Source organism: Zingiber officinale, chromosome 3A (genome assembly GCF_018446385.1).
Source record: "Zingiber officinale cultivar Zhangliang chromosome 3A, Zo_v1.1, whole genome shotgun sequence".
Lineage (NCBI taxonomy): Eukaryota > Viridiplantae > Streptophyta > Magnoliopsida > Zingiberales > Zingiberaceae > Zingiber > Zingiber officinale.
In genome coordinates this window covers 38,648,185-38,675,137 of record NC_055990.1, presented here as the reverse complement: position 1 = coordinate 38,675,137, position 26,953 = coordinate 38,648,185, and the positions used below count along the sequence as shown (strand labels likewise).

At 34.1% G+C, this 26,953-nt stretch overlaps 1 protein-coding gene across 1 annotated transcript; it reads left to right on the top strand.

The window, feature by feature from the left end:
• The first annotated feature begins 87 nt into the window (after positions 1-87).
• Positions 88-25,385, top strand: LOC122051753 (anaphase-promoting complex subunit 4-like). The gene is made up of 19 exons (XM_042613013.1): positions 88-248; positions 339-450; positions 1,578-1,669; positions 2,071-2,154; positions 6,430-6,669; positions 10,657-10,737; positions 10,951-11,141; positions 11,419-11,579; positions 11,688-11,788; positions 11,864-11,938; positions 12,878-13,057; positions 14,896-14,978; positions 15,066-15,155; positions 15,353-15,457; positions 17,856-17,994; positions 23,546-23,761; positions 23,851-24,000; positions 24,326-24,407; positions 25,056-25,385. The coding sequence occupies exons 1-19, from the start codon at positions 141-143 to the stop codon at positions 25,151-25,153; spliced, it is 2,388 nt and encodes a 795-aa protein (XP_042468947.1). The 5' UTR covers positions 88-140; the 3' UTR covers positions 25,154-25,385.
• Positions 25,386-26,953: the final 1,568 nt, after the last annotated feature.

Genomic DNA, 26,953 nt, shown 5'->3' with positions numbered 1-26,953 from the left:
AGCACATCATTTTATGCACCCCAACCTAAAATGAGGGTTTTCTTCTGGCCCAATCGGCCCTCCAAGTCTCAAGCGGTCAAGCCCTTTCTATTCCCGCGCTCCACCATCTTCGACCTCGTTCGCGTCTCCAACTGTAGACTATGGCGGCAGAGGTGGAGGAGGAAGAGGTCGAGATGGAGTCCACCGACGCCGCCTCTGGGAGACCGATCCCCTTCCAGCTTCAACTCGACAAGCCCCTCCCCTTCCAGGTCGGTCGATCCTTCCCTCCCTCGAAACCCTAGGCCCCCTCCCCGTTTTTGCGTGCTTGCTTGAGTTGCAATGCAGATTTCGTGGTGCAGATTAAGATCGCGGAGTGGAACCCGGAGAAGGACCTGCTTGCTATGGTCACCGACGATTCTAAGGTGGTCTTGCATCGCTTCAACTGGCAGAGGCTTTGGATGATCTCACCAGGTGAATACATCCTATCGATATTTGTTTCCTCAGTCTTTTTTTTTTTTATCTTTCCAGTTTCTCTTGGTTCATGGTTTACTTTGAAGCAGTTAAAAAATTATAGAGCTTAGCCATTCTTTCAGCTTGTCTTTCTTTTCGTCTGGAAAGAATGGCGAAAGACAAACCCTAGTTCAAAGATAGTTTTTTTTTGCTTTATTAGTTTTTAAAAGTAGATGAAATTATCAATTGCAGTTTACTTTTATATCTGATGCCTGCACATATCATTAAATCCAGGGTAAATCCCCTGTGTGTGTATGTGTACACACACACACACACAGGGGATTTACCCTGCACACCCACCGTGGGCGACCATGGTGGCGCCCACAGTGGTCGCCCGGTGCCACTGTGGTCGCCCACGGTGGGTGTGCAGGGTATCAATATCCTATATATATATATGTATAAACCAAACTATACCAGCAAGTTCTAGACAATGTAGATTTGGTTTGATTCTAAGGTGGTTTCCATTTCCTTCAACTGGTAGAGGCTTTGGAAAAGATCTGAATATAACAAGAACAAGGACTGGACTTGAAACAAAAACTTGAACAATTTAACATTGTTCTGCCTAAGGAAAGACCACAAAAAGATTCTAGAATATCATGGTATGGGAGCAAAAGATATAAATACTCTTGGACAAGCTGCTGAAACCATGCGTGGATAATTCTCTCAATCCTATCTAGACTTCTTCCTCAACTTCAATTGAGAAAACAAACAAAATTTCACCTCACACACTCATTTAACACTAAAAAGTTCTTGATGTGAATAAATTATAAATTCATGTTTGCACACACCCAAGGCATGGCCTCATCTGTAGCACACATCCAAGGCAAAAAAGTGCTGCAGTTGTTCAAAAATCAAAGAGAAGCCAAAACACAGGTCAAATCACCTAAACTTTGGGTTTTAGGGGGCCATCTCCCCTATGTGTTGGGTCTTCTAGATCACACACATGTAGGCCATGCTTTGGAGTGTGGCCTGGTGGGCCTGCTCAGGTACTGGATCTGCGTGCAACATAATCTTACCATAAGCCAACAAATATCAGTATTTAGATGTCTTATGCTTTACAGATCTAAGTAACACACATTTCTTTTCAGGCAAATGCATTACATCTCTTTGTTGGCGTCCTGATGGGAAAGTGATTGCTCTTGGTATTGAAGATGGTTCCATTCTATTGCATGATGTTGAGGTAGGTTAATTGGAATACTTAATATAAACAAATTTACTTTCAATTATTAAAATTTTCACATTTTAAGCTTGTTTTTTATGACAATTATGAGTCTGTGACTAATTTCTTTGTTCGATGCAATTCCATTCCCATCTGTGAGATTCAAATGCTTATTTTTTTGATTGATTCCTCCTTTTAAATTTGATTAATTATTAATTAAACATATCCTTATCATTCTAGCTTCTAATTGTTAGTGCTTCCTTTTATCCAGAGTGTCACCAAGGCATTGTACTTGGTATTAGGATAGTTAAGGTCAAAATTGTGGTGGATAAAATATTTGTTTTTTTGAATGTTGCTCTTGTATTATGTTATATTAGATGCTAATTTTAACAAACTAAAGCCCATTTGTCACCAATCTTTAGAATGGAAAGTTATTAAGGAGCATTAAATCGCATTCTGTAGCTGTCATCTATTTGAACTGGGAGGAAGATTCACACGCTGCAATGGTATGTTCTCCGTTTTTATTTGCCGCACCTTGTTACTACTTATGCATGTGTGCCAAATAGTTCTCATCTTGTTTTTATGCCATGCATCTGTGATTATTTCTCAAGTAACTTAAAATGCACTTAGAAACTTCCAAAATTATAGTCTTTACTAATTGCATCAGCACTTCATCATTGAAGGAGGCTTTTTTATAAGCGAGGGAGAGATAATAGAGAGGCTTGGTTGTGGTCTACTGGTCTTTTAGGGATTGGTGGTCGAATTGAGGAGAGAAAGGGGAGTAGGTAAGACCCCTTTTAACTTAGAATTTGGTCCGGAACCATCCATTTCTAAAACACTAGGTTGACCTAAGAGAACCAAACTCAAATGTTTGGTGTATTAACCATTCTTGTAGGTGGTTTTTCTTTATCTATTCATCAACTTATATTCTCGACCAGTCTAATTTTAGTAGGGTCACTTCTTAATAATTCCTTGCATTACAGGGAGTGATTGGGCTACCTTAAGTCTGAGGTCCTTGATTTATTTAGAGGGGTGAGATCAAGGACATACCACCTATACCTATCATTATTAGAGATTCAAGGGAAGATATTCAAGTCAATGATTTAAATCTGGCAGTTGACATGAGTGAAATTTACCATTTCACTGGCACAATGTTGGCACGGACTTGATTGCATCAATTGAAATCATACGGTGTTTGTTGGAGCAATCAGTGTGACATAGGTTTTGATGGTTGGGCAAAGGTTTAAGTCAGGATTATTGTTGTATTTGATATGCGCTTGTCAGCGTGCTGGATGTAGGTACAACAAAGAGAGTCCAAGTGTGATCTTGGCAATGGTGAAAGTCCAAGTGGAGTCTTGACGGTGTAAGTCCAAGTATGTAGTCTTGGCAACATAAATTCAAGTATGACTTGGCAAGATTGAAGTCCCGGAGTAAGGGGTTCTTGGCAATGAAAGACCTGACAACAAAGACAAGGCCGAAGGAAGCTCTTGAAGGCAAAGCGTGAAGGATGAAGAAGAATCTGAGGGATGCAAGGCTGATGGAGGAGGTAGAAGACTAGGTTAAGGTTGTGCGGGGGAGGACGAGTGCTGAGAGAATGTACTCGGGTAAACCTTAGGTTTAGGGTTTACCGTCAACGGGTGTATGTACCAGTCGACTGGGGAGAGAACATAATGTTTTTGTTCTCTCAATTAAAGTGGACCAGTCGACTGGTATCGAGCGGTTGACATGTAACAATTGAATTCTACAGAGGACCAGTCAATTGGTGGTGTGACCAGTCGACTGGTAATGGAAAAATAACTTTGGTGTTTTCCTCCCAAACTCTATTTAATAGAGTTCGGGGTGGCTGACTTGGGTGACGAAATTATAGGTGGTTAACCTCTAATAGAGTCTCCCAAGCTCAGAGGTAATCCAAGAGATCTTGATTGAGTTGTGGTGAAGTTTCTCCACCGACAAAGAGGATTGAGCTAGCCGGAGTTTGTCGGGGATTAATCCACGGATTAAGGGATCGTCCATCTTATGGACGGAGTAGGAGTCCTAATCTCTGAACCATGTAAATCAACGTGTTAGAGGCAGTGTTCTAAAAAGTGCCCTAGGCGGCCACCTAGGCGCTCAGCCACTGGCAACTGCACCAGTGCTGGGCGGCCAACCTAGGCGGCACTGGGCGGTGCTGGGCGCCAATGGTTGTCGCTGGGCGCCGCATCACGGAACAAGGGACGCGTCCGCCACTGCCGGACGCGTTCCCGAACGCGTCTGTCGCAACCAGACTTGTCGCTGGAAGCTTCGCTTGAGGCTTCTGGCGGCGCTAGCGGCGCCAGGGTCGCGTCCAGCGCAGGTATAGGGCGCGACGCTGAAGCTTCTGGTGCTGCCGAAAGCCTCCAGCGAAGCTTCCGGTGCCGGTGGAAGCTTCTGGCGACAGGTCCGGCGGTAGCGGACGCGTCCCGCGCGTCGTTCAGCGTTCGTGATTTTTCTTTTTACTTTTTTTTTTAAAATTTTTTAATTATTTATTTAATTAAACAATTCCTCACTTAAATAGGATAATTTCAATAGGCTTTTATACTTCTAATTAAATTATCCCAATAAACTAAATAAAAAATATATTTAAAATTTAAATCTTTTATAAATTTTATTAATTATTTATACTCTAATAATATTATATTTAAAATTTAAAAATTAGGATTAACTATTATTAATTAATTTATAATATTTTAGGTATAAATTAAAAAAATCTAATAAATCTTATTAATCCATATAAATCATATTTATATTCATAATTTTATATTTAAAATTTTTAAAAAATTCTAATAAATTTTATTAATTTATTTATATTCTAATAATATTATATTTAAAATTTAAAAATTCTAATAACTATTATTAATTAATTTATATTTTGATATTTTATATTTAAAATTAAAAATTCTAATAAATCTTATTAATCCGAGGAATCCGCCTAGCGGCGCCTAATCCCCACTTAAGCGGCCTAGGTGTTAGGCGCTGGTCTAACACCCGATTAGCGCCTAGCGAATTTTAGAACCTTGGTTAGAGGTTTGATTGTTTTGTTTATTGCCTCTAGGTTTTAGTTTTCCTTTGTTTGTTTCGGTATTCCGTTGCGTTAACAACGTAGGAAGGGAAGAAGTGGGTGATCGGTTATTCACTCCCTCTAGCTGGATATCAAGGTCACATTAGTGTTGGGTGGCACTGGCATTGCCTCATCTTGCTTTGACAAAGACAAGAACTTTGGCTCTGGAAAGGGCGGCAAAGGAGGCTTGCAAGGAGATAGTAAGAGCCATGACATCTAGTGTCGTAAGGGAAAGAGAGGAGAGCCAAACAGTGGACGTTGTGTTGATAGGAGGCTTCTTCATATTGGTAAAAGTAAGTGAAGCATTTGGCTGGTGTCCCTTTGGGGAAAGTGAGGGGAGCTAGTTGGCTGGTGCCCCATGGGTGAGAAGCCATGTGGAACCATTTGTAGGGTGGGAAGTGGTCGTGGAATTGCAGCCTTGTGATGGGGTGGGAAATTAGTTTTTTTATTAACATAATATCAAACAGATTACTTATCTGTTAGTTGACAGTTTCTAAAAAGATAATTATATATTAATTAAATAAATTATAAACAGATTACTAATATGAATTTATTAATTTTATATATAGATAGATTAGTATTAAGATAAACCTTTTTTTTATATTCTAATTTTAGTTAATAATCAAATTTTTTTCACTGTTGTTGAAGTGTGTTGAATTTCTTAATTTGAAATAGTTTATTATAGTTAATGGTGCAAGGAGATTAAAGAGTAAAATTTATCTGATTGTCTTGCCATGTGATGATTTGTGTTGAAGTGGGTTGAGTGTTCGTTTGGAGGGATTAGGAAGAAAAGGGAGAAGGGAGGGAGTGGATAAAGGTGGCTTATCCCTTGTTTGGGAGTCTTTTAAGGCGTGTCTACTTGAGAGGAAGGCAAAATAGAAGGAAAAGAAAGGGAAGACAGATTCCTTTGTTTACTTGAGCAGAAGAAAAGCGAGGGAGGGGGTGCATTTTGGAGCTCTTTTTTCCACACTTAATTCCACCCAAATGTGGATGGAAGAGGGGAGGAATGAAAGTGGTAAAAGGATTAGTTTACCCCTACATGTTTTTGGAGTGACAAAATCCAAGGCTAGTTATTCGTGTCATTTTCTCTTTTCTCTTCACGGGTTTGAATCGGAACTGGAAATAGCCTTTTGCAAAAAGCAGGGTAAGACTGCGTACAATAGATCCTTCCTCGGGACCCTGCATGGCAGGAGCTTCATGCACCGGGCTGCCCTTCTTCTCTTTTCAAGTAGAGAAATGAAGGAAACCCTAGTTTTATTATTCCTTTATTTATTACATTACTTTTTCTATCTTCCTGTAGAGGTTGAGGACAAGACTATTTTGATCTTCAATAGTTTCTTTACTTTTGTCTCCCTAATGATAACATCCAAACAAGGTAGAGTTCCTTTCCCATTCCCCTCTTTTCATTCGCTTTCCTTTGCTCTCTGCTTTCCCGTACTAAAAAAAACTAAGCCATTGTCTACTTGATAGGAATGCAAATTAAACGAATTAGTCATAGGCTTTTATTGCATGTTTCTAGATTCTCATGTCCCATTTTCTCACTTTCGGATCATTCCTTTCTCAATATTTTTTTTTATTTGAAATTCCATGGAAAAGTGTGTTACTTAATGATTTGCAATGAAATTTTATGTGAACATGTTTGATGATTCCACTATAGTGGAGATTCTCTAGTTTGAATCAGTGGTTACACTATACTTGTCCACAGGAAGATGTTGACAATGCTTTTGTTTATGAAGACCGCACAAGTCGTTTCTTCCCTCCTGCTCCTAGAATTCCTCGTATGCCTGGTTTGGGTGCTGGAGATGCTGGTCTCATGGACGACTATGAAGATACTTTTCATGAATTTTCTACTTCTCCAGGTCAACATTTTAATGTGTTGTCTAGTGGTGATAAAGATGGCTCCATTTGCTTCAGTATCTTTGGAATATTTCCAATTGGAAAAATTGTGAGTCATTCTTCTAGTCCATGCTTGTTTGATTTGACATTGATAGCCTCGAATGCTTGTGAAGACCCGTAGCATTTGCTTTTAGGTGACCTTGTTTCCTGATCTTTTGTAATCATTTTATAATTTTTTAGATTCAAGGAATTACATAATAATCACTTTGTCATGAGTTGCCAAAATCTGCCAATGACTGTCCGTATTAGTTGAGTTGAATCAGGGATTGACTATGAGTGATAAAATTTTTTCCAAAAAAATCTACACTCATAAATCCTATAGAAATTTGTCATAAAATACAACAAATCATTTCTATTAAAAATCATATGAGAATTGACAAATTAGAGGTACATTGGACATTTGTCATGCCTCAAGGTTGTAGTTTCCCATACGAGATACTTTACAATGTGATAATAGAAAAACCAAGAGACCTAGAAACAACCACTAGCTCAAATAAACAAGAAGTTTTTATTCCCAACAAACTATATATATATATTTATTTATTTTTTTATAGAAGATAAAAGAAAACTATACATTATCAAAAAAGTTGTATAAATAAGACAAAAGGGTACAACAAATAACAGTAAATTCAAAATAAATCTTTGAGCAAATCTAAGTATTAACTAAAACCAACTATAACACTCGAATCACCTTTGCCTGCAAAGCTGGAGGCAAAGAAAAAACAAACTGTGAACACAAATTTGCTAAATGAGTAAATAGGAAAGATGTGCTTGAATTAAATCTTGATTAAGAGACCAAGAAAATAAGACAAATACAATTTATATTACAACTCAAGTTCTCATTTGAGTTCTTTAATACATATATAGTCACAATTGTTACTCTTAATTATCATTGTCTTTTGTCACAAGTTAAGGTAATTTTTAATTATCATCTTTTAATCATTACCAGTAAATCCATTAAGAAATCACTGAATCTAATATCTTTAGAGCATAATAGCATTACTTGACGTACGAGTTAAAGTTCTCATTGGTGCTATACAACAATATATCGCTTTTGCACAAATAAATAATGGTCGGGGCGACCACTCGCTACCACAATCTCATATAGATGGTCAACTACTTGAGTATAATACTAGAGTCAGAGTTTTCACTTTTTAATATTTCTTTTCTCCATTTAAAATCATCATTGTTTCACTTTAAATCTTTACATCATAATTATTCTACTATAGGGTTGCTTATTGATTACTCTAAATGACTAATCTAAATCAACTTTTTAATATAACTTATGCTAATTTAATTGTGTATTAGCATATGATCTACAAGCAAGACAATACAATGTAAAAATATAATTATCGCCAAATAAGTCAACAAATAGTATGGAAGGTAAAACTCTTTAATGACAATATCAATTGAAAAATAATTATAGTATCAACTTTTATTTTTTGAAAACAATCTCTTCCCATGTTAATCCCTGTAAAAACACCTACATGTGTATAACATTCAAAAGTGTCAATTATTTAAGCCCTCAATAGTTTAATTATTTTAAAAATTCATTTTGCTATTTTAAATATCATTTAATTCCTTTTTCAAAAATAGTTATAGAAACATATATATAATCCATTTTTATATGTATTCATGCACAAAGAGCTCTATAATGAGTCAAAGGATATATTTTATACATATCAATGTGCAATAAAAGATCCGAGTGACTATCTGAGAATCAACATGCTCCACTTGAGTGAGTATCCATGAATAGAATATGAAAATAACTCAGAAAACTCAAAATAAATCTCAAATAATTACAACAACAATAACCAAACCTTATCCCACTAGATGGGGTCCAAAATAAATCTCTAATAATCATATAAAAATTTAGAAATTAACTAAAATTCAATATGAATAGATTCAATCTTGATCTCGCTTCCTCGATATAATTCCAAATACAAAACTAGACACCTACTAATATCTAATAATTATTCCATTTCCCATCCTAACCAAATGCACCAACATACAAGGTAGGGGTTTCGTTGATACGAAACAGTTGAACCTAAATAACATAGTGTGATTAGTTCGAAATATCCAAACATTCCCTGATATCAACTATACAATTACTGATTGAATTCTTACCTTTAATTTGGTCGGCATGTGGGCAATAACCTAGTTCAAAGACACGGGAAGCTTAGAAAAATGAGAGGGCTGGTGGTTCCTCTTGGCTCAACTAAAAGCGGCCAAATGATGACTGTGGGTGTCGAGAAAGGGAGGAGATAAAGAGAAAAAGAAAAAGAGAGGAAGGATGGTCCTCTCAACTCAATGAAGGGCAGCCAATCAACTAGTGGCTATGGGCACAGAGATGTCCAACAATGGCCTCTCTTTGCTTCGGTGATGACCAATGCTCAGATGAATGACAACACTTGCTCTTGTGCACATGCCGGAAGAAAATAGAAAAGAGGGAGAAGAGAAATTATGAGGGGAAGAGGGAGGGCTGCCGACAATTAGTGCCAATGTGTGTGGGTGGAGGAGAAGTGGTTGCAGTGACAAATGATAGCCGTGGCGGCATTTGAGCAAAATAAGAGAGGAAGAAAAGAGAGGCGACAAGAGGGAGAGAGGAGCCGATGGAAGAGGAAAAACAACCAATGGAGAACGACAGCTGGTTGGTGTGGTGTCTAGCATCACACAAGGAAGAAGAGGAGGAAAGGGGCATGTGGTGTTGGGTGAGTAGAGGGATGCGTGGAAGAGAAGAGAGGAGATGGCTTTTAGCTCGGGATGCACAGGGAGAAACACATGAGTGGGAGAGAGAAGAGGAGAAGGAATTTCTAATCTTCAACTCCTCAAAATTTTTTCCAATTCATCCCTAAGTTGAATCTCTAATCATCATGCCTATCCGATGGGTTCCATCCAAACCCAATTGGATTTCAAATCGCCACCCCAAATTATTTAACGGTTTGGTTTGACTTAATTTGTCATCTAAAAATTTTAGAAAAAATTAACTTTAGGATGTGGAAAAATTAGATGAAAGTTTGATATTTAACAATATAAATGTATTAATTTTGAAATCTTACCTATCATGGAGATTGCCAAATTCTCATGTTGGATTACATATACCACTTGATCACAACTTGCAGCTCGTCAGAGTTACTACTCTGTCCCTCATAGTTGTTGCTGCACTGGGTTCATCCCTACGCTTCACCTTGCCCTCAGTGTTTTGAAAATTGGACTGCACTAGAGTGCACTGAGCTGCCCCTTTGTCCTTGTTTCTTGGAACTGCCAAAAAGAAAGTTTATTTGATCAAAAATAATCACAATTTACCTTCCTTCTGAAGCTTCTCACTTCCTGGCCTGCTTCCACCTAGCATTCTGGCTTAGAAGATAGAACAGTTTGTTTAGCATGCTGTTTAGGTAATGCACTAAATAAACAACAACGATTTGGACTTTTGAAGCACAACCATGTTTTTTTGTGAGAGTTGAATCTACAATTTCTTCCCTTTTGTTTTCTTTTACTAATTTTTCAAGGAACTCAAATTGGTTTGTGAGCTGCTTTTACATTGATTTTCTCCCATCTAAAATTTCTTTTAATTTCCACCAAAGGGGGGTGATTACTAATTTTCTTCATAGAACGTCTTTATGGTGTCTTTTTTGATTAATATGTTTATTCCTCAATCATTTGATTCAGTTGTATTTCAACCTAAATTTCTATGGTTTTATTATTCTAAATCCTTAATTTATCCAAATCACTTGGATGTTTTTTTACTGTTTCTATTATATGAAGGCCAAGATGTGCTCTTCTGGAACAGTTCGGTTAAATATGTTTTGTAGCTATCAATTTAGTTTCATATTTTTTAAATAACATTTGGTGGCAGCTCGGAAACAGCAAATGTTTTTTATAACTATTATTTAGTTTTAAAGTTAATTTGTGCAACTTGTCTTTAGAGATAGGCAATTAACTGTTCATTAGGTCTATTCTATGCAGTTGTTACTCTTTCTATATATAATCTAAGTGGAATCTTAGTTGCTTCCTGATTGATTGCATTTAAAAGCAGAACATTCATCAGCTTCCTATCCGAGCAACACTTCCAAACAGGATTGCTACCTTGCAGATTTTAAATGCTTCCATACAGAAGGTAATCTAGCTGTTCTGTTGCTTGGTAATATACTATTTCAACTGAGAAAAGCTTCTGCATTCAGATGTTGAATTTAATGAGGATGGTTGTTTGAATTTCATTTTCAGAGAAAATTTAGCGTTTGTTTGTTATATCATGTGTTTTCTAGTTGTTATCTTTTAACCATATGGGTTTCTATAACTGGCTCAATTTATCTTTGGATGTTCTTGTCAGTTGGCATTGTCAAAAAATTTATCTCAGCTAATTGTTCTATGCTTTGGAGAGCTTGTTGAAGACTTTGTTGAATCAAAATCCAAGTCTATACAGAGAGTTGAACATTTTGAGCTGCAGAGTTCATCAGTCAACAGGGTTTCTTCAGTAGGGTTGCACTGTTTTGTTCTTAAAACATCTATATTTCTTGACAGGTGTGTGGTATTTAACATAGTTTAGCTATCATTCTTCTGTGGCCACCATAATCCTTATGTTTAAATTTTATTATTTTTCTCTTTATTTTTTGAAATTATGAATCAAGCACCTCATATTTCTGATTAATTGAAGTCTTGAAGATGGTCATCCCTTAATCCTTGGTCCATGTCTTAGGGACATTGCAATAGTTTGTAGGTTTTCTTTTGCCCAACAATTATGAGAAGTGTACTTGCTTTTCTAAATTTTCAAGACTTAAAGTGATTTATTCTGGTGCAGAAAAAATGAACTTCATCAGGTTGCCCAACAAGCTTCAAGTATTGAAGATTTGGTTGAGGTTGTCCGTGCTTCCTTGTCAGTTATGTCCAAGCATTGGTCTGAAGCCATGCATTCATTCCATGAGAAATTTGATCCTCTATCATCTTTGATTGTAGATCATGGTAGCTATTGGTACCTGATATGAGAGAATTGTTTTTCAATGATTAACTGATATATGTATCTGATTTTTTGTATGGATTTTGTTTATAGCTCTTACAATTTTTCTCTAGGTTTGTTTTCCACTCCACAAGATGAGTTTCTAAGTGTGTTATTTGGGGCGAGGACAAGTCCACCACTTCATCAATTTCTAGCCAATACACTTGGTGAAGCGGTACCGCAGTATTTGATTTATTTTTAGAAGTTGAGTATTAACAACTGAAAACAACTATTCTATTCTTTTGCATAGGGTCTGAAGCGTGTTTCTAAGGCTGTTGATTGTGCTGGAAAAGAGTTGCATTCTGTTATTCATGAACATCTTCAGGTACTATATTTATTGCCACTTGCATCATTGTATATTTCTATTAAATTCACAAGTTACCCATTGAAATTGAGAGCAGAGACAAGTCCAAATGAAACTGAATTAGGATACAGGGTGGATACATTTTGTGATACCTGCAATAAGCTGTCAATCTATTGATTTGGATCTAGTTAATGAAGTGTAAAACTTCCTAAACTTCGTATTATAGATTATAACATAATTTCAAAGTACAATCAATTCTGATTTGGGGTGGGTAAGGCTGTCAATTTGATAAATTGGATTTTAGGTGATGAGAAACCAGAAATCTTTCAGAATAGGTAAAAATGAGGTGAATATGGAGCATCCAGGTAAGTCTACCTTGACTGGAGGTATGATTGTTTTGAAAAGGATCTAGCCAATTTGATTGATTGCTCCAACTGAAGTAAGGCTGTGGAGAGAGAGTAGACAGCAAGAGCAAAGGGCAGAGAGAAGGTGTACAATAAATCGTTTTCGAGACCCCGCATTGGCAGGAGCTTCGTGCACAATTACCCTTTTGTTTATAGTTAAATATTAGTATGAATGCATAATATGTCACTTGAATAAAAAATATTTTCTCATACAATTTCAAAAGAAAAATAGTCAATTTTTTAAAAGTATAAATCATATTTATTTTGGATATATTACATGCTGAATTTTGATTTACCATACCACAAGGTAAAAAATGGAAATCATCCAGATTATCACAGAGAAAAGTCATACCATTAAGAAAATAATTATAAATTAATACTTTTAAATATAAGTGATTTGCTTTTACTTTCATTGCCATTGTTAATTTGTTATATTTTGAAAACTTCATTGTGCAAGTCAAAATTGTTGTTCTGTGTTTTGTTCCTCCTCTAGGTAGGAAACATATTATTTTGATGAAACCACCTATTTCAAGAATCTTCCTGCACTAATTGGCAGCCTGCTGTAGAGATCATTGGATTTCGAATTGCAGAATTGCGAGGCCTTTCTCGATGGCGTGCACGGTATCGTGTTATTGGACTGGATGAGAAGCTTATTGATAATGCAACAGAGAAGGCTGGCATGTTGCTTGTGCAAGTTGAAAGGTTTTCGAGGATTCTTGTGATTGTATTACATCTGGTATGCTATTATTTCCCGGCTTGATGATGTTTTCTGAGTGCATACCTAGTTTCTCTTTATTTGTGCTTTACTATGTATTTATGTTTTGTTTTGGGCCATGCATGATTTGTCGCACTTGTTTATTTAGCTTATATACATGTTTGTATTATCTACCTTAATATGTTCTATTTGGATCTTTTCTTATAACTAATTTCTTTGATCTTTTTTTCTCACTTGCTGCAATGTGTCTATCTACATAGATTCTTTGTTATGAAAAACTTTTAAGCTCTTATAAAACTTTCAACTCGACCATAGGTCTTTAGCCATCAGGTTACTGTTAGGCAGCAACTGATATTAAAATTTAGTAAGAAGTTTACTCTCCCTTCTCGCAATATGTACATTGTGTTAAGTTGGATATTCGGTATGCATATATTTTAATTTAATTTAGCATTTCCTTGCAAGACTTCTAACTTTACTTGAGGACAAAATAGATTGCTCTTATTCTTGTTGGAACTAGGATTTGTAGAATAGATTTGGCCGTGCTGAAATTTTATAAGACTCTGCTACCCATTTGATTGCAAATTTTCCAATTTCCATTTTCATTACTTTCCATAATTTATTATGGGCTTTGAAATGAAACCCACAAAAAGCAATTTCAAGCATTAGAAGAGGTGAAATCTTGAATTTTGTCGTCTGCACAATTCAAACAATAATTCTTTCCATATAGAAGTTCCTTGCTTTGGAAATTGTATTCCATTTTTATCCTTGTGGCCAAATTGATGCAGGGGAAGAAACTCCGAGTGCGACGTTCGAATTTGAGGTTTGCAGAGAAAGATATAGAAAGATAATTAGTAAACAAAGAAGTGCCGTCTCTAGGTTTAAACGGAAATAATTTTTTTATTCAATTCAAAACCAAACTCAACACTTTTGTATAAGAGCCCTGACTCTAGTCACAATAGAAAAAAGAAAAAGTAAAAGAAAACTCATCCTAACAAAAAAGAGATAAAATCTAAACAAACTTTTAGAAAAGAAAATTAATCCTAAAAATTTAAAATGAATAAAAAAAAGTTACAAGACCAAATCTAGAGTTTTGAAGACCCAGTTAGCCGATTCCGTCTCGTTTGGACTCCAGATAGAGTGCAATCATGTCAGGAGGCCACGAGCTAATCATCTTCCTTGTAAGTAGCCTCGATCGTCCTTCAAGACCCAAAAGGGAGGTTAGTAGCTTCATTTTCTTCTCGTCATAGCTTGAAAGGGAACATAGTCGTATCGGAGGACATAAATTGGTTGTGCTGTTGGATGCTCCTGCATCACAAATCCACTTTGATGGAGGCAGAAATTTCTGGTAATGGGCAATGATATATGGATAGATTATTCTAGATGAGAATCCTACTAATGGTAAAGGAAAATACTAAAAGTCTTTTGAAGTTGCCTTGGTTACAGTGTCCTATATGCAGTCTAAACTATGGGCTGCCACTTAGAGTAGATTGGAATAGATAACTTCTGGTTTACTAGGTATGCCTAGATATTATATCCTTATGTTTTCTACACATTTAAGCTCTGAGAGGATACGACTGTGGGATGTACTAATCAAGTGTTTTCCATGTTATCATTCCTCATCTTTGTAGAATGAATGTGTTCTAAAATGTGCTTATCAAATGAATTCACATACTATATTAAATATAGGTTCCCTTTTTGTTTAACAAAAACAATTATTGCGTTTAGATGTTTTCTATCATATTTTTTACCTCATGGCTGGATGAGTTCTTAAGATATTTATTATTAATTTTATAACATATATGGTTGTTTTGAGTTCTAAGTTTATTCTATAGTTATTCTTGTTATCTCCTTTATTTCAGTTACAAAATTTTTTCAATTGGGTTTTGAGGTCTATTAAAATATTAATGTCCGAGCCAATTGATCAAGTACAGTCAGCAAACAGGTTTGATATCCACCATTTTCCTTCTGACATTTTCATACTAACACCTTAGATTTTATTGGTACTGATAATTTATGATCATGTTCATAGCGAACTCATTGTGGTGTTCTTGAAATTTGTGCTCAATCATGATCCAGTTGGGGAGTTGATGGATGCCACTAAAACAATTGATGTTGATGGGTAAGTTACCGTTTGCAGATGTTCCTGTGATTTTTTTAGCCAGTCATTTCAGTCATCATTTATCTAGTTGGATAAGACAATCGGTCTGCTCATGCTTATTGAAGTGATGACTCCAATATGACTGCCCTATCATTTCCTTGAGATATTTTTCTTTATTTTCGGAAATTTGTTTTAAGTTTTGCTGTTTGTTGATGCAGGGAAATTATGGAGCGACTTGAGGAGTTGGTGATATTTGGAGGATATGCGGATACTAAGTACTTGGAAAGAAACTTATTAAATGAATTTAATCAGATGGAGCAATGGTACTATCTGCACTTGAATATGTTTATTACATGGTTTAGAATTCAGAAAAGTGCATTTTGTTAGTCACAACATTGCAGGTTTTAAGATTCAATTTGTTTAGGATCTTGGTATACTTAATAACATTTACGTTGTTGAATGTATTCAATACACTTGGTTTAGATCCAGAAAAGTGCACTTTGTTAATCACAGCAATTGCAGGTTTTAAGATTTGATATGTTTAGGACTCTTGGTATGCTTCATAACTTTTTCATTGCATATAACTTGACTGTTATACACAGCACATCAAATTAGAGATTTCAACAGTAGGGCTTGGCTTGAGATGTTTCCATACCTTGCCATGCTTCTTTTTTGGAGTTGAGGTTTCTTATAATTCTTAAGGAAGATTTTCATTTCAAAGAAAATACACAATATATCTTTTGCAAGAAGTCATATGCTAGACTGTCAACTTACAAAAATTCCAAATACACAAAATTATGACCTATGGATAAAAGACGTTGTCTTTGAAGATTGTTCTACTTATTGAGGACTGATGGAAAAATTCATTTATTTTATAGTTATCAAGCTATATAGATTTAAATGCTTTGCAGTAAATGTTGTCAGTCAGTTTAGGCAGCCCAAGAAGTGTCATTGAAAAACACTGATAAGCTATATTGGATGTATCCCATCTTAGAATTCTATATTATATGCTATATTGGATGCAATCTTGCAATGTAGGAAAACAAAAATCAAAGTATTGATGCACAATGACATGCACCTTCTGTGATTATCTGGATAGGTTTTTAAATTTTTTCTGTTAAGGTTCTTGGTTTTAACAATATTGGTTATACATACCTATGAATATGCATTGTGACAATCACATTAGCATCTAAAATGCAAATAATCCAATATTCTGAATACACCAAACATGGTTGCCACTTCATCATCTGTGATGCATGGGAAACATGATTGCCACTTCATCATCTGTGATTCATGCGAAACTTGATTGCCACTTCATCATCTGTGATGCATTTGTGACTAAGAAAATTAGCGTTCCCTATACCTTTATTGAAGAATTACCAGGCGTCTTAATGCTATTTGATTTATGGCTGTCTATCAAGTTGAGCATGCTTGATTTCTTCAGGGGTATTTGATAAAATATTATTTAAAGCATTTCTTTTAAAATTTAAGGACCAACTTACAATATTTGATGAGTGATGTTTTTTATTTGTAAAAATCCTAATTATAATTAGCTCAAGGAAAGATTTCTATTCTGTCTAATCTTTCCCCGACTGCTTCTCTCTCCTTGGCCATGGACTCCTGTTGTTACCCTCGACTCCCTTCCTGCTGACTTCTGTTGTCGTAGATGCCGGCGATTTAATCTCACTTTCATTGTTGTCACTGCCGCTGACTTCCATCGCTACTACTAACTTTCGCTGTTGGTGCTGATTTTTTGTAGATTTCTATTCTGTCTAATCTTACCCTGAACTGCTTCTCTCTCCTTGGCCATGGACTCCTGCTATCACCCTTGACTCCTGTCCTGTTGACTTCTGTTGTTGTAGATGTGGACGATTTAATATCACCACTGACTTTCATTGTTGTTGCCACCGCCGACTTCATCGCTACTACTAACTTTCGCTGTTGCTACCAATTTTTGTTGTTGACCTTGTCACTGTCTCAAATTGGGGTCACTTTCCTTTAACCTCTTGATTTGTAGACTTGAGGTGATCTTTCGAGCTTGATTTTCTGTTTCTGATGAATTCCTGCTCAGACATGCCTGATGATTATGCTGGAGTCGAGTTTTAGTGTCCTCTTATTTTTCTTGTTGCACATATTATTTCACTTGTACATTTTTCCTTATGTCAACATAAGACATTTGTGTCAACATATTTTAACTTGTTTAATAAAGTTTCTAGCACTTTTTTATTATTAAAGTTTTGTGTATTCGATTAATGTTGCTATTTTATAGTTATGATGCAACAGTGGATCTTTGTGTCAACATATTTTAACTTGTTTAAGAAAGTTTATAGCTGTTTTTATAATTGAAATTTTGTGTATTTGGTCGGTGTTACTATTTTATAGTTATGATGCAACTATGGATATTATGATGATCAAAGAGTGTGTCCCTTATATAGGAATGGAGCCTCGGATTGTGACAATTAGACATAACGATGTTCAAGGCATACCTAGTCTTAAATACATGGACTGTATCTATTTCAATAAAATAAAAAGATATCTAAGATCTCAACTAATATATTTTATTTTACATATGTTAGCCATTGTTATTAACATAAATATTTTTAAGACTGGATATATCTCTGTATGAGTATGTTAATATGCACTATGCAGTATGTTGAATGCATACCTCCTCTATATGCTTTTGGAAATTTTGCTGATAACATTTTTTTTAATGGTTTTTAGCTTCAAGGAGGCTTTCCTTCATCAGTTTACGACTGTTTCACAAAAGATACACTGTGAAGGTCTGATGCCACTATATGAATTCAGATACTCAACTCAATTTTCATCACCAGCTGCCCCTACATCAATAGTCTACTACAAGGTACTTTTGCAACTTTTTTTTAAGAATCCATTAAGTTTAAAAAATTTGGTTTATTTTGAGTACTTGTTTGAGGAATTACACGCAACAAAAAAAAAACTTCTCAACTTATATTTCATATTAATTTTTTCAAACCATTCTTGTTTTAACTTTCTCAGTGCTGTTTGCCTGTGATAAATTTCTCTCATTCTTGTTCAAGCTCTTACTAAACTGACATGATGATGATAAATATCAGGATGAATATGATAGAATATCATGTCATGTATTATTGGGCACTTTTGCTATATCCTTCTTAGCAACAACCTTTGTTTTTTTTTTCAAATGATTATTTGTTGTCAATAGAAAAGGGACACCCAACTGCTCATACATGTCACATGCATATACCAGTGCAAGTATCCAATTACCTAACTGATTGCGTGTGGGAGACCAACAGAACCATTTGAAGATTCTCATTTTGCTTTGTGATGTCAATGGTCAGTAATCATTTATTTAGGTGAAGAATCAGAGGAGAAGGACAAATTTAAAGTGCAGTGGCGGTGAGATGCAATTTATAAGCACTCTTACCAGTTGAGTAGCTGATATTGAAAGACCAAATGGCACCACTTAAGAGGGTGGTGAATGGACAGTGACTTATTTTTCTTCCAAGTACAGTAGTCAATTCAAATGTTAGTAATATGTGCATATGTGTGAACAATATATAATAGTGATAAGAAAAGGATGAAGCAAAAATGTAAATTATAACCCTAACACAGTGGGATTAATGTTGTCAAAATATTAGGGTTTAATGAGTCAAAACACCAAGTTTTTGCATCCGCGACCCTGCTATTTTGGCATGCAACATAAAATAAACTAAACTACTTTTTCTCACAAGCCAATTAAGTGTTTGCAAGTTTCAAGGATAAGATTTTAAATCAGATGCCTAAATCTTCTAACACATGCAAGAATAATAACTCTCTTAAAATGAAAAAAGAAATGCGCAAAGAATCAAATCTCACCATAAAGAATAAGGATCAATATATGAATAACATTATATTTATTAAATGAGAGCTTCGTCTTAGGAATCACTATAGATTTCCCACAATGTGAATTTTGAATATGCAATGATGTGTTTGTGTTTATAAAGATGGAATCTCCATACGTTTTGTAGGTGTTATGGGAAAGACATCAAAATGGTTGAATATCTAGTCTCAACATATACCTGCTAGTCAGTGTTGGTCAAATGAGTGAATGACCAAAGTTTGTTGGTTGGCTGACCAAAGTCTCATGGTCGGCTGACCAAAGGCCCATGGTAAGCTGTCTAAAAATCTGTTGGTTGGTTGACCAAAATTTGTTGGTTTACTACTGGCCAAAATCTGTTGGTTGACTGACCAAGGTCTATCGACTAACTAACAAAAGTTTGTTGGCAGATTGATCAAACTGTCCGTTTGATGAAAGTTTGTCAAGTGGTGTTGGTTGACTATTTAAAGTCCGTTGGTTGTTGATCATAAATGACTGTCAATTCAAAATTTAAATTTTGGTCTATCAAAGAAAAGCTTGGTTATCTAAAGGATGTCTTTTAGTCAACCTACTCCAAATTTATAATCGACCAATTTCCAATATTGAAGCCTAATAGAAGTCTCTTTTTGGTCAAATGACAAAATGCTTGTCAACCACTCTCCTAAGTAAACTTTGGTCGCACAAAACAACATGACTCGCTCAAATTTTTAGTATCTAAGTTTAGGTTGCTAGCCAGCATTAAACTATGACAAATGTTCAATGAATGAATCCATTAAATTATTGTGCTAATGCTAGGTTGTTCCCCAAAACGCGTTGTAGGATCAAAAGTCTCGGCAAGGATCGCTCCATCTCTAGAATCGAGTGTAGTGCTAAATATATAAGAGTTCGCGTTGTAGGGTCCAATTGTAATTTATTGGCAAGGACCACTACATCATGAGAATTTAGGTGTAGTGTTAAATAGACAAGAGTTCTCACATCATAGTTTAGATAAGAACAAATATTATAGGAAAACTAATAGTCTAAGATTTGGAATATGAACATAAGAATCCTCACTGGTAAATCAATGGAGGTAGTAGATGCAATGATTAGGAGAAGAATTAATATTTATATATACAAGAGATAAAATGGGTAGACGAGAAAACAAAAATGATAAAGAATTCGAATTCTAAGATATGGTACACAAGAAAAGTAAAACAAGAAATATAGTAAGGATTGTTGTAAATAATTTGTTAAAGGGTGAAGTTGTAGGAGTAGTTAGAAAATGAGAAAGAATTATAGCCCTTAAGATAATAGGGGCGAAAGAAACTATAACGTAATTAGCATATATGCATCGCAAGTATGATTAGATGAAGTTACCAAATCAAGGTTTTGAGACGACCTAGATGAAGTATTATAAAATATTCCGTCAAATGAAATGATTTTAATAGAAGATGATTTAAATGAACATGTCAGAGTAAAAAATGAGAAATATGAGAGAGTACATGGAGTTATGGGTTTAGAATGAGAAATAAAGAAGGGAAAATTATATTGAATTTTGCGATAGCATATGACCTTATATTAGTTGATATGTTTTTTAAGAAAAGAGAATAACACTTAGTCCTATTCAAAGTGAGAATAATAAATTACAAATTGACTTTCTTATACTTAGGAAGAGGGATAGAAAGATTTGTAAAAATTATAAGGTCCTCCATGGAGAAAGCTTAATTACCCAACATAGGTTAGTAGTATTGGATATACGCCTCAAATATAGTATCAATAGAAAGAAAATATATACGATTCCTAAAATTAAGTGGTGGAAGTTAAAAGATGAGAAATAAAATATATTTAAGGAGAAGGTAGAAGTGCAAGTATTAAGTAAAATATATGACGACTCTAATATGACATGATATCAAAGTTGAAAATAATAGCTAAGAGTGTACTTGATGAGTCAAAGAGACATGCACCACCAAGTAAGGAATCTTAGTGGTGGAATGAGAAAGTACAAGAGAAAGTGAAGAAAAAATGAACATTTTATAAGGAATTATATATTTGTGAGAATGAGAAAAATTTAAAATGCAATAACCAAGAAAGAGACTAAGAAAGTAGTGCATGAAGTAAAACATGAAACTTTTGAACAATTATATCAAAAATTGGATATAAACACTTATAGAATAGCTAAAGTGAGAGAGGAAGATGAGATCTTATCCAAATAAAATGTATTAAAGATGAATGTAATAGGATACTAGTAAATGATGGAGAAATAAAAGAGTGGTAGAAGAGATATTTTCATCAACTTTTAATGAAGGTTTATGTGATCAACTTAACTTTGGTAGTTTAAGTAGGTCAAATGAGTATAGAGATTTAAATTTTTATCGTAGAATTCAAATATCAAAAATAGAATAAGCTTTAAATGAGATACACAGATGTTTATTCCGATAGATGTATGGAAGTGCTTAGGGAAATATGGTATTAAATGACTTACAAAATCATTTAACATATTATTGAAACTAAAAAAATATCTAATTAATAAAGGGTAAATACTCTATTTTTCTTATATAAGAAACAAGAGAGACGTACGAAAATTGTGCAAACTATAGGGGTATTAAACTAATGAGTCATATCATGAAACTTTGAGAAAGAATAATAGAAAAAAGATTAAGGTAGGAGACCATGGTAGTCAAAAATTAATTTGGGTTCATGTCTGATAATAGAAGCTATATATATTCTTAAACAACTAATTGAAAAATATCAAGAGCACAAACAAGATCTACACATAGTATTCATTGACTTAGGAAATGCTTATGATAGAGTCAAGAAATTATATGGTGAATTTTAGAAATGAGAAATGTTAGCGTAACATATATTGAATTAATTAAGGATATGTATGAGGATGTAATGACCTGAAGACTTCAGGTGGAGTAACTGAAGCATTTTCGATAAAGATAGGGTTACATCAAAGATTAGCTCTAATTTCTTATCTTTTTATACTAATTATGGACGAACTCACTGCACACATTCAAGATACAGTACTGTGGTGCATGTTATTTGCAGATAATATTATTTTGGTAGATGAAACACGTGGAGTAAATGCTAAACTAGAATCTTAGCGGGAAATACTAGAAGGGAGAGGTTTTAGACTTAGCAGAATAAAGATAGAATATATAAAATTTAAGTTTAACAATATTAGATTTAGTGAGATAATTGTTTAGATAGGAGATGAGAGAGTTTTAAATATTTAGGATCATTTTTGTAAATCGATGGAGGGATTGAGAGATATGTCTTACATAGAATACAGACATGATGATTGAAATAGAGGAGAGTGTCAGAGATTTTATGTGATCGTAAAGTATCTCTAAAATTTAAAGGAAAGTTCTACAGTTAGATCTGCTATGTTGTATGAAGTTAAATGTTAGGCTATGATTCGAGTACATGCGCAGAAGATGAGAGTTGCAGAGATGAGGATATTAAGGTGGATGTGTGGACATATGAGAATGAACAAAATAATAAATGAGAGCATTAGAGAGAAAGTCGAAGTTGTATCTATTGAGGGAAAACTTGACATGTTTAAGATGATACAGACATGTACTTAGACGACCAATAAATGTTCCGGTTAGGCGATGTGAAACTATGACAAACGAGGAAGATCAAAAAAGACTTGGTTAACAACAATAAAATAAGATAAAATTTATTTAAGTATAGATAATAATATAATAGGGGATAGAGTCCAATGACTTAAGGCTTTGTTGTTGTTGTTGTAAGTTTCCCAATGTGCCTAGTTTGGTCAACTGACAAACAAAAAATGTTCAACCAAATTTGATATAAAGTTGGTGACTTATGTTATCTTTCAATTCTTAGTTGACTATCCAACAACCATTGGCAACTTAAACAACCTGAAACACACCAAATAAGACATCTAGTTGCTAAACAAATCTAGGGTACCTTAAATTTAATATTTTATTCGTACATGTTTTAAAAAATGATCTAAAGCTTTGTAAGTCAAACATAGTTAAAACTAGGTAGTTCTTGGTACTAAAAATGAGAAAAATAGGAATTTGGCTCAAATACCTCACTAGAATTCTAGTTAAATAAATTAAAGCACAAACTCTTTAGGTAAATTTAACTCTCCTATTCATCTATTTATACAAAAATATAATTATACAGGTCTTCAAGTTAATCTTTGATAATTTCACTACGTGAAAATTTCAAAATGCTTTACACTTGGCCATTGCCCATTGGGTTCATTCTATCTAGCTTAGCATTTATCCAATGAGCTACAACAAATGTTAGATCTGCAATTTCAAGGCAGCCATTAGTTTGAACCTACTAATTTAATCTTGTTGTCAAACATTAAAACCACATTCTAATCACAATGGAGGAATTAATATTCTCCAACATATATTTCTGTGAACAGTTCAGGTCAGGTTCATATGCAACATCCTTTTGGTTGTGATGGTCAATATTTTGAATAATCTCATATTTTTGATCCAAGAAGCACAATTTCAGCATTGTTATCATTCTGAATCTTTCCTGAATAGTAAAATTCTATCCTTATCTGTCAATTATTTGTCGGTTATTGTAGGGCAACTATGGTTCAGAGTCCACAAATTTGGATAATCTTATTGACTACACTTGCTTTAAAGTACCTAATGAATCACTTGAGTTGACAAACTGTATCGGCATCATGAGGGGTTTCACTAATGCTGTAAATCCTCTTCAAAAGCAAACACATTGCCCTGAAGCTGTTCTTTTACGTGTACCAGAAGCATTTCATTGCGTGGATCTCTCTTTTTATAAGGTTATACCATTTTCTTCTTTTGTCATTCTTTTGTTCATTCTCTTGTATCTTTAATTGGTATTTCTTTTATTACCCTTTGAATGAAATAGGAAAACCAGCTTATTCTTTTACTTAATGAGGCAACCTCCACATCTGATAGTGCAATGAGATCATTGATTATGATGGTGCAACTTGATGATCTTTGCTTTCTGCCACTTTCAAGAGAAGTACCTGAAATCTGGGCAATTCACTGTTTGAAGGTAAGCCTTGTTAAATGTTGTACAGACAAGTGTGAACCAGAGTCTAACTAGGCATATGTAACCAATCTAAAACTTTTTCAAGACTATTTTGGGAATGCTAGGTGGTTGCATGGTAATAATTGTCTCCTCACTACTATATTAAATAATAGTCTTTAGTAATAATTTAATAATATTTTTTAACAATAAATGTTTCCCTCATAATATTTTATTTTTAGTAGTTCATATTTTTGATTGCCCCATATAGCAAATATCCTTTATTTTCATAGAAGTCAAAGTGGTTGCTTTTGAATCTCTAGTAACTCCTGATCATTCTGCCATTCACTAGGCTTCCGCTGTAGACATGCATCTGGAAAATGGAAAAGTGCGCTATGTCCCTGATCCTGTTTCTCGCCCATTGGCTGTTAGTGGTAAAGATCCTCACCTTACATTTCAACTTCTACTTAGCAATGGTTGATGTGGTTTTCCTTTTTCTTTGAATGAGTTCGTGGCTGAAGTCTGTTTCTTAGGATTTGATGCTTTTGTTCTAAATTTCAAGGCTTATGTAACTTAAATTTAAATTTATTACATCATCTTGTGAGTTAGGAGTTGAATTTTATGAAACTGTTAGTGTATAAGACAATGTTTGATTGTCTAACAAAGGCAAATTATCTTCATGAGATGAAAATCATCTCATCTCCCGTGTAACCTGTCACAGTGTTGGTAGCACAATATTGGTTCCTTGTTATTCCCCTTGTTGCTCATAATAAAAAGTGTGTACCGAATTTGAGTTTGATCCTATTTAAATTTTACGTGCAGTTTCAGTAGAAATTCACTAGGTGCTTTGAAGGGAAAAAATAGCGCGCTTCCATCACCTTATATGTTCAAGTGGTTTTTTTTTTCCTGCTAGTCAAAAATGAAATTAACATGCATGTCTGTGAATGCAATGTTGAGTTGCTTTTGTCTCGAATCTTGTTATAAAAATAGCTTTGCCCTTAATTTTGTATGTTTCGATTGAAATTGTGGAGAAAACTTTTAAATTGGTTGGCATATGCATGATGTCTGAACTGTGACTGCAGCTTCTAGGGGTCTCGCTTGCGTTTTTACATCGAGAAGCCATGCCATGGTGTATATACTCGATGAAGATGAAGACGAGGACGAGGCTTCTGGTGCCTAATGATGCTATCTATAACCATCGGTGGAAGTCATGGATCAAATTGTTATTAATTATTCTGCACACTTTGATGGGGTTGGCTGAATTCTTCAAGGGCTGACTTCGTTCTTCTTAGATTTTACTTACTAGTATGGCAGATAAATATTTATAACATTTGCTAAGCATAAATGTAGAACTATAAAGTACGTTTAGCTACTTATTTTTATTTTATTGTCGCGATAACATCCGTCCAACATTTACTTATGGTCTCAATTTCATTATTTATTTTCTTATCGAACTCTGACAAAATATGCGTCAAGGATAGATGTGTCAAGAAACATGTGTACCTAGGTGGCAAAGGTTCTATAAATAAAGTAATCATTTGAAAGAATCTCCCTCAAAATCCTTATCCTTCAATGAGAAATTATCTTGTGAATATGTTTTAGCATCTGAAAATATGATAACATCATTCGAGATCTGTTTAATTTTATTTTTATCATAAAATTCTTGTATATACTAATTCTTGTAAATTAAATAAAAACCTCACTAAATAACTCTTTCTGATTTTTGGAAGAGATGAATAATTTTATTGATTTGTGGTTTAGTGAAATAATTTATATTAAAATTAATGAAATAAGTTAAAATTTTGTTTTAAAAAATCTAAAAAATTAAGCTATTAGAAATAGACAATTTTTATTTTTTTGTTTTTATTTATTGAATTATTTTTAAAGCATGATATTCTTTCATCAAATAACTTGATGATTGAAATGGATAGAATTAAATTAAATTTCCAATCTTTCATTATTTATTAAATTAAATGGGTAATTGCTTTCTTTACTTAGAAAAGGGTTACAATTTGTAAAGTTAATCAAGCTCCTTTTAACATATCATATATTTATTTATTTATAATTTATTTGTGATGCAAAATAAGGAAAAAATAATTGTGGTAAAAAGACGAATACGCTTGTCCCAACGTCCTCGTCAACTTGTTTCAAGGCCAATATTGAGGAGGTAAATTACGGACGGCTACTAATTTTTGGAATAATGATTAACACATAAAAAAATATTTATTTCAATTTTATCAAAATTTTAATCTCAAATTTTATTATGATAATACCTCATGTATTAATCTATTAATAATTATTAGTTATAAATGGCGCTGTCACAAATCTTATTTCTTTGAAAAAATAAATACTTTAGAAATAATATTTTGTTTTTAAATTTTTGAAAAATAATTTATTCTACTGCTGATTAATTATTCTTTTGAGAAATTTTGTTTGAATTAGTTATTTTTTAATGCATTGAAAAAGCATGACATGCAAATACTTCGGGTGAAAGCCGGCGACTATCAAAAAGCATCCATCAATGACATGCAAATACTTCGGGTGAAAGCCGGCGACTAAAAAAAAAAAGCATCCATCAATTACATGGTTAAATAATGGAAAAGCCTATGAATATGAATTTGTTAGTAAAATGAAATGAAAATAAAATTTATTTAGTTATATTTAGTTATATGTGTTTGGTTGATTTCAATAAATTTAAAAATTATTTTTAAATTATCATTTCCAAACTCACATTCTAAATACTATTTTTAATTATTATTCCATTTTCTCATTTTCAAATCCATCAACTAAACACCCCCTAATATCTTACAATCCCTCAATCCTAATTAAGCACACCTTTTACTTTAGCAAAAGAATAAGAAAAGAAATTAACGATGAAAACTAAATCAGTCGAGGATTTAAGTTCGTCACAAGCCTTTAATTCTAAAGGAAATCTGTTTTTCCGTTGACAATTAATGCTACGAATTTCATGTGGATTAAT

Excerpts from the sequence above, each read along its gene's own strand:
- LOC122051753 (XM_042613013.1), top strand. The coding sequence starts at position 141 with ATGGCGGCAGAGGTGGAGGAGGAAGAGGTCGAGATGGAGTCCACCGAC. Across the intron at positions 451-1,577 it reads GCTTTGGATGATCTCACCAG|GCAAATGCATTACATCTCTT; the intron begins GTGAATACATCC and ends ATTTCTTTTCAG. Across the intron at positions 11,142-11,418 it reads ACATCTATATTTCTTGACAG|AAAAAATGAACTTCATCAGG; the intron begins GTGTGTGGTATT and ends ATTCTGGTGCAG.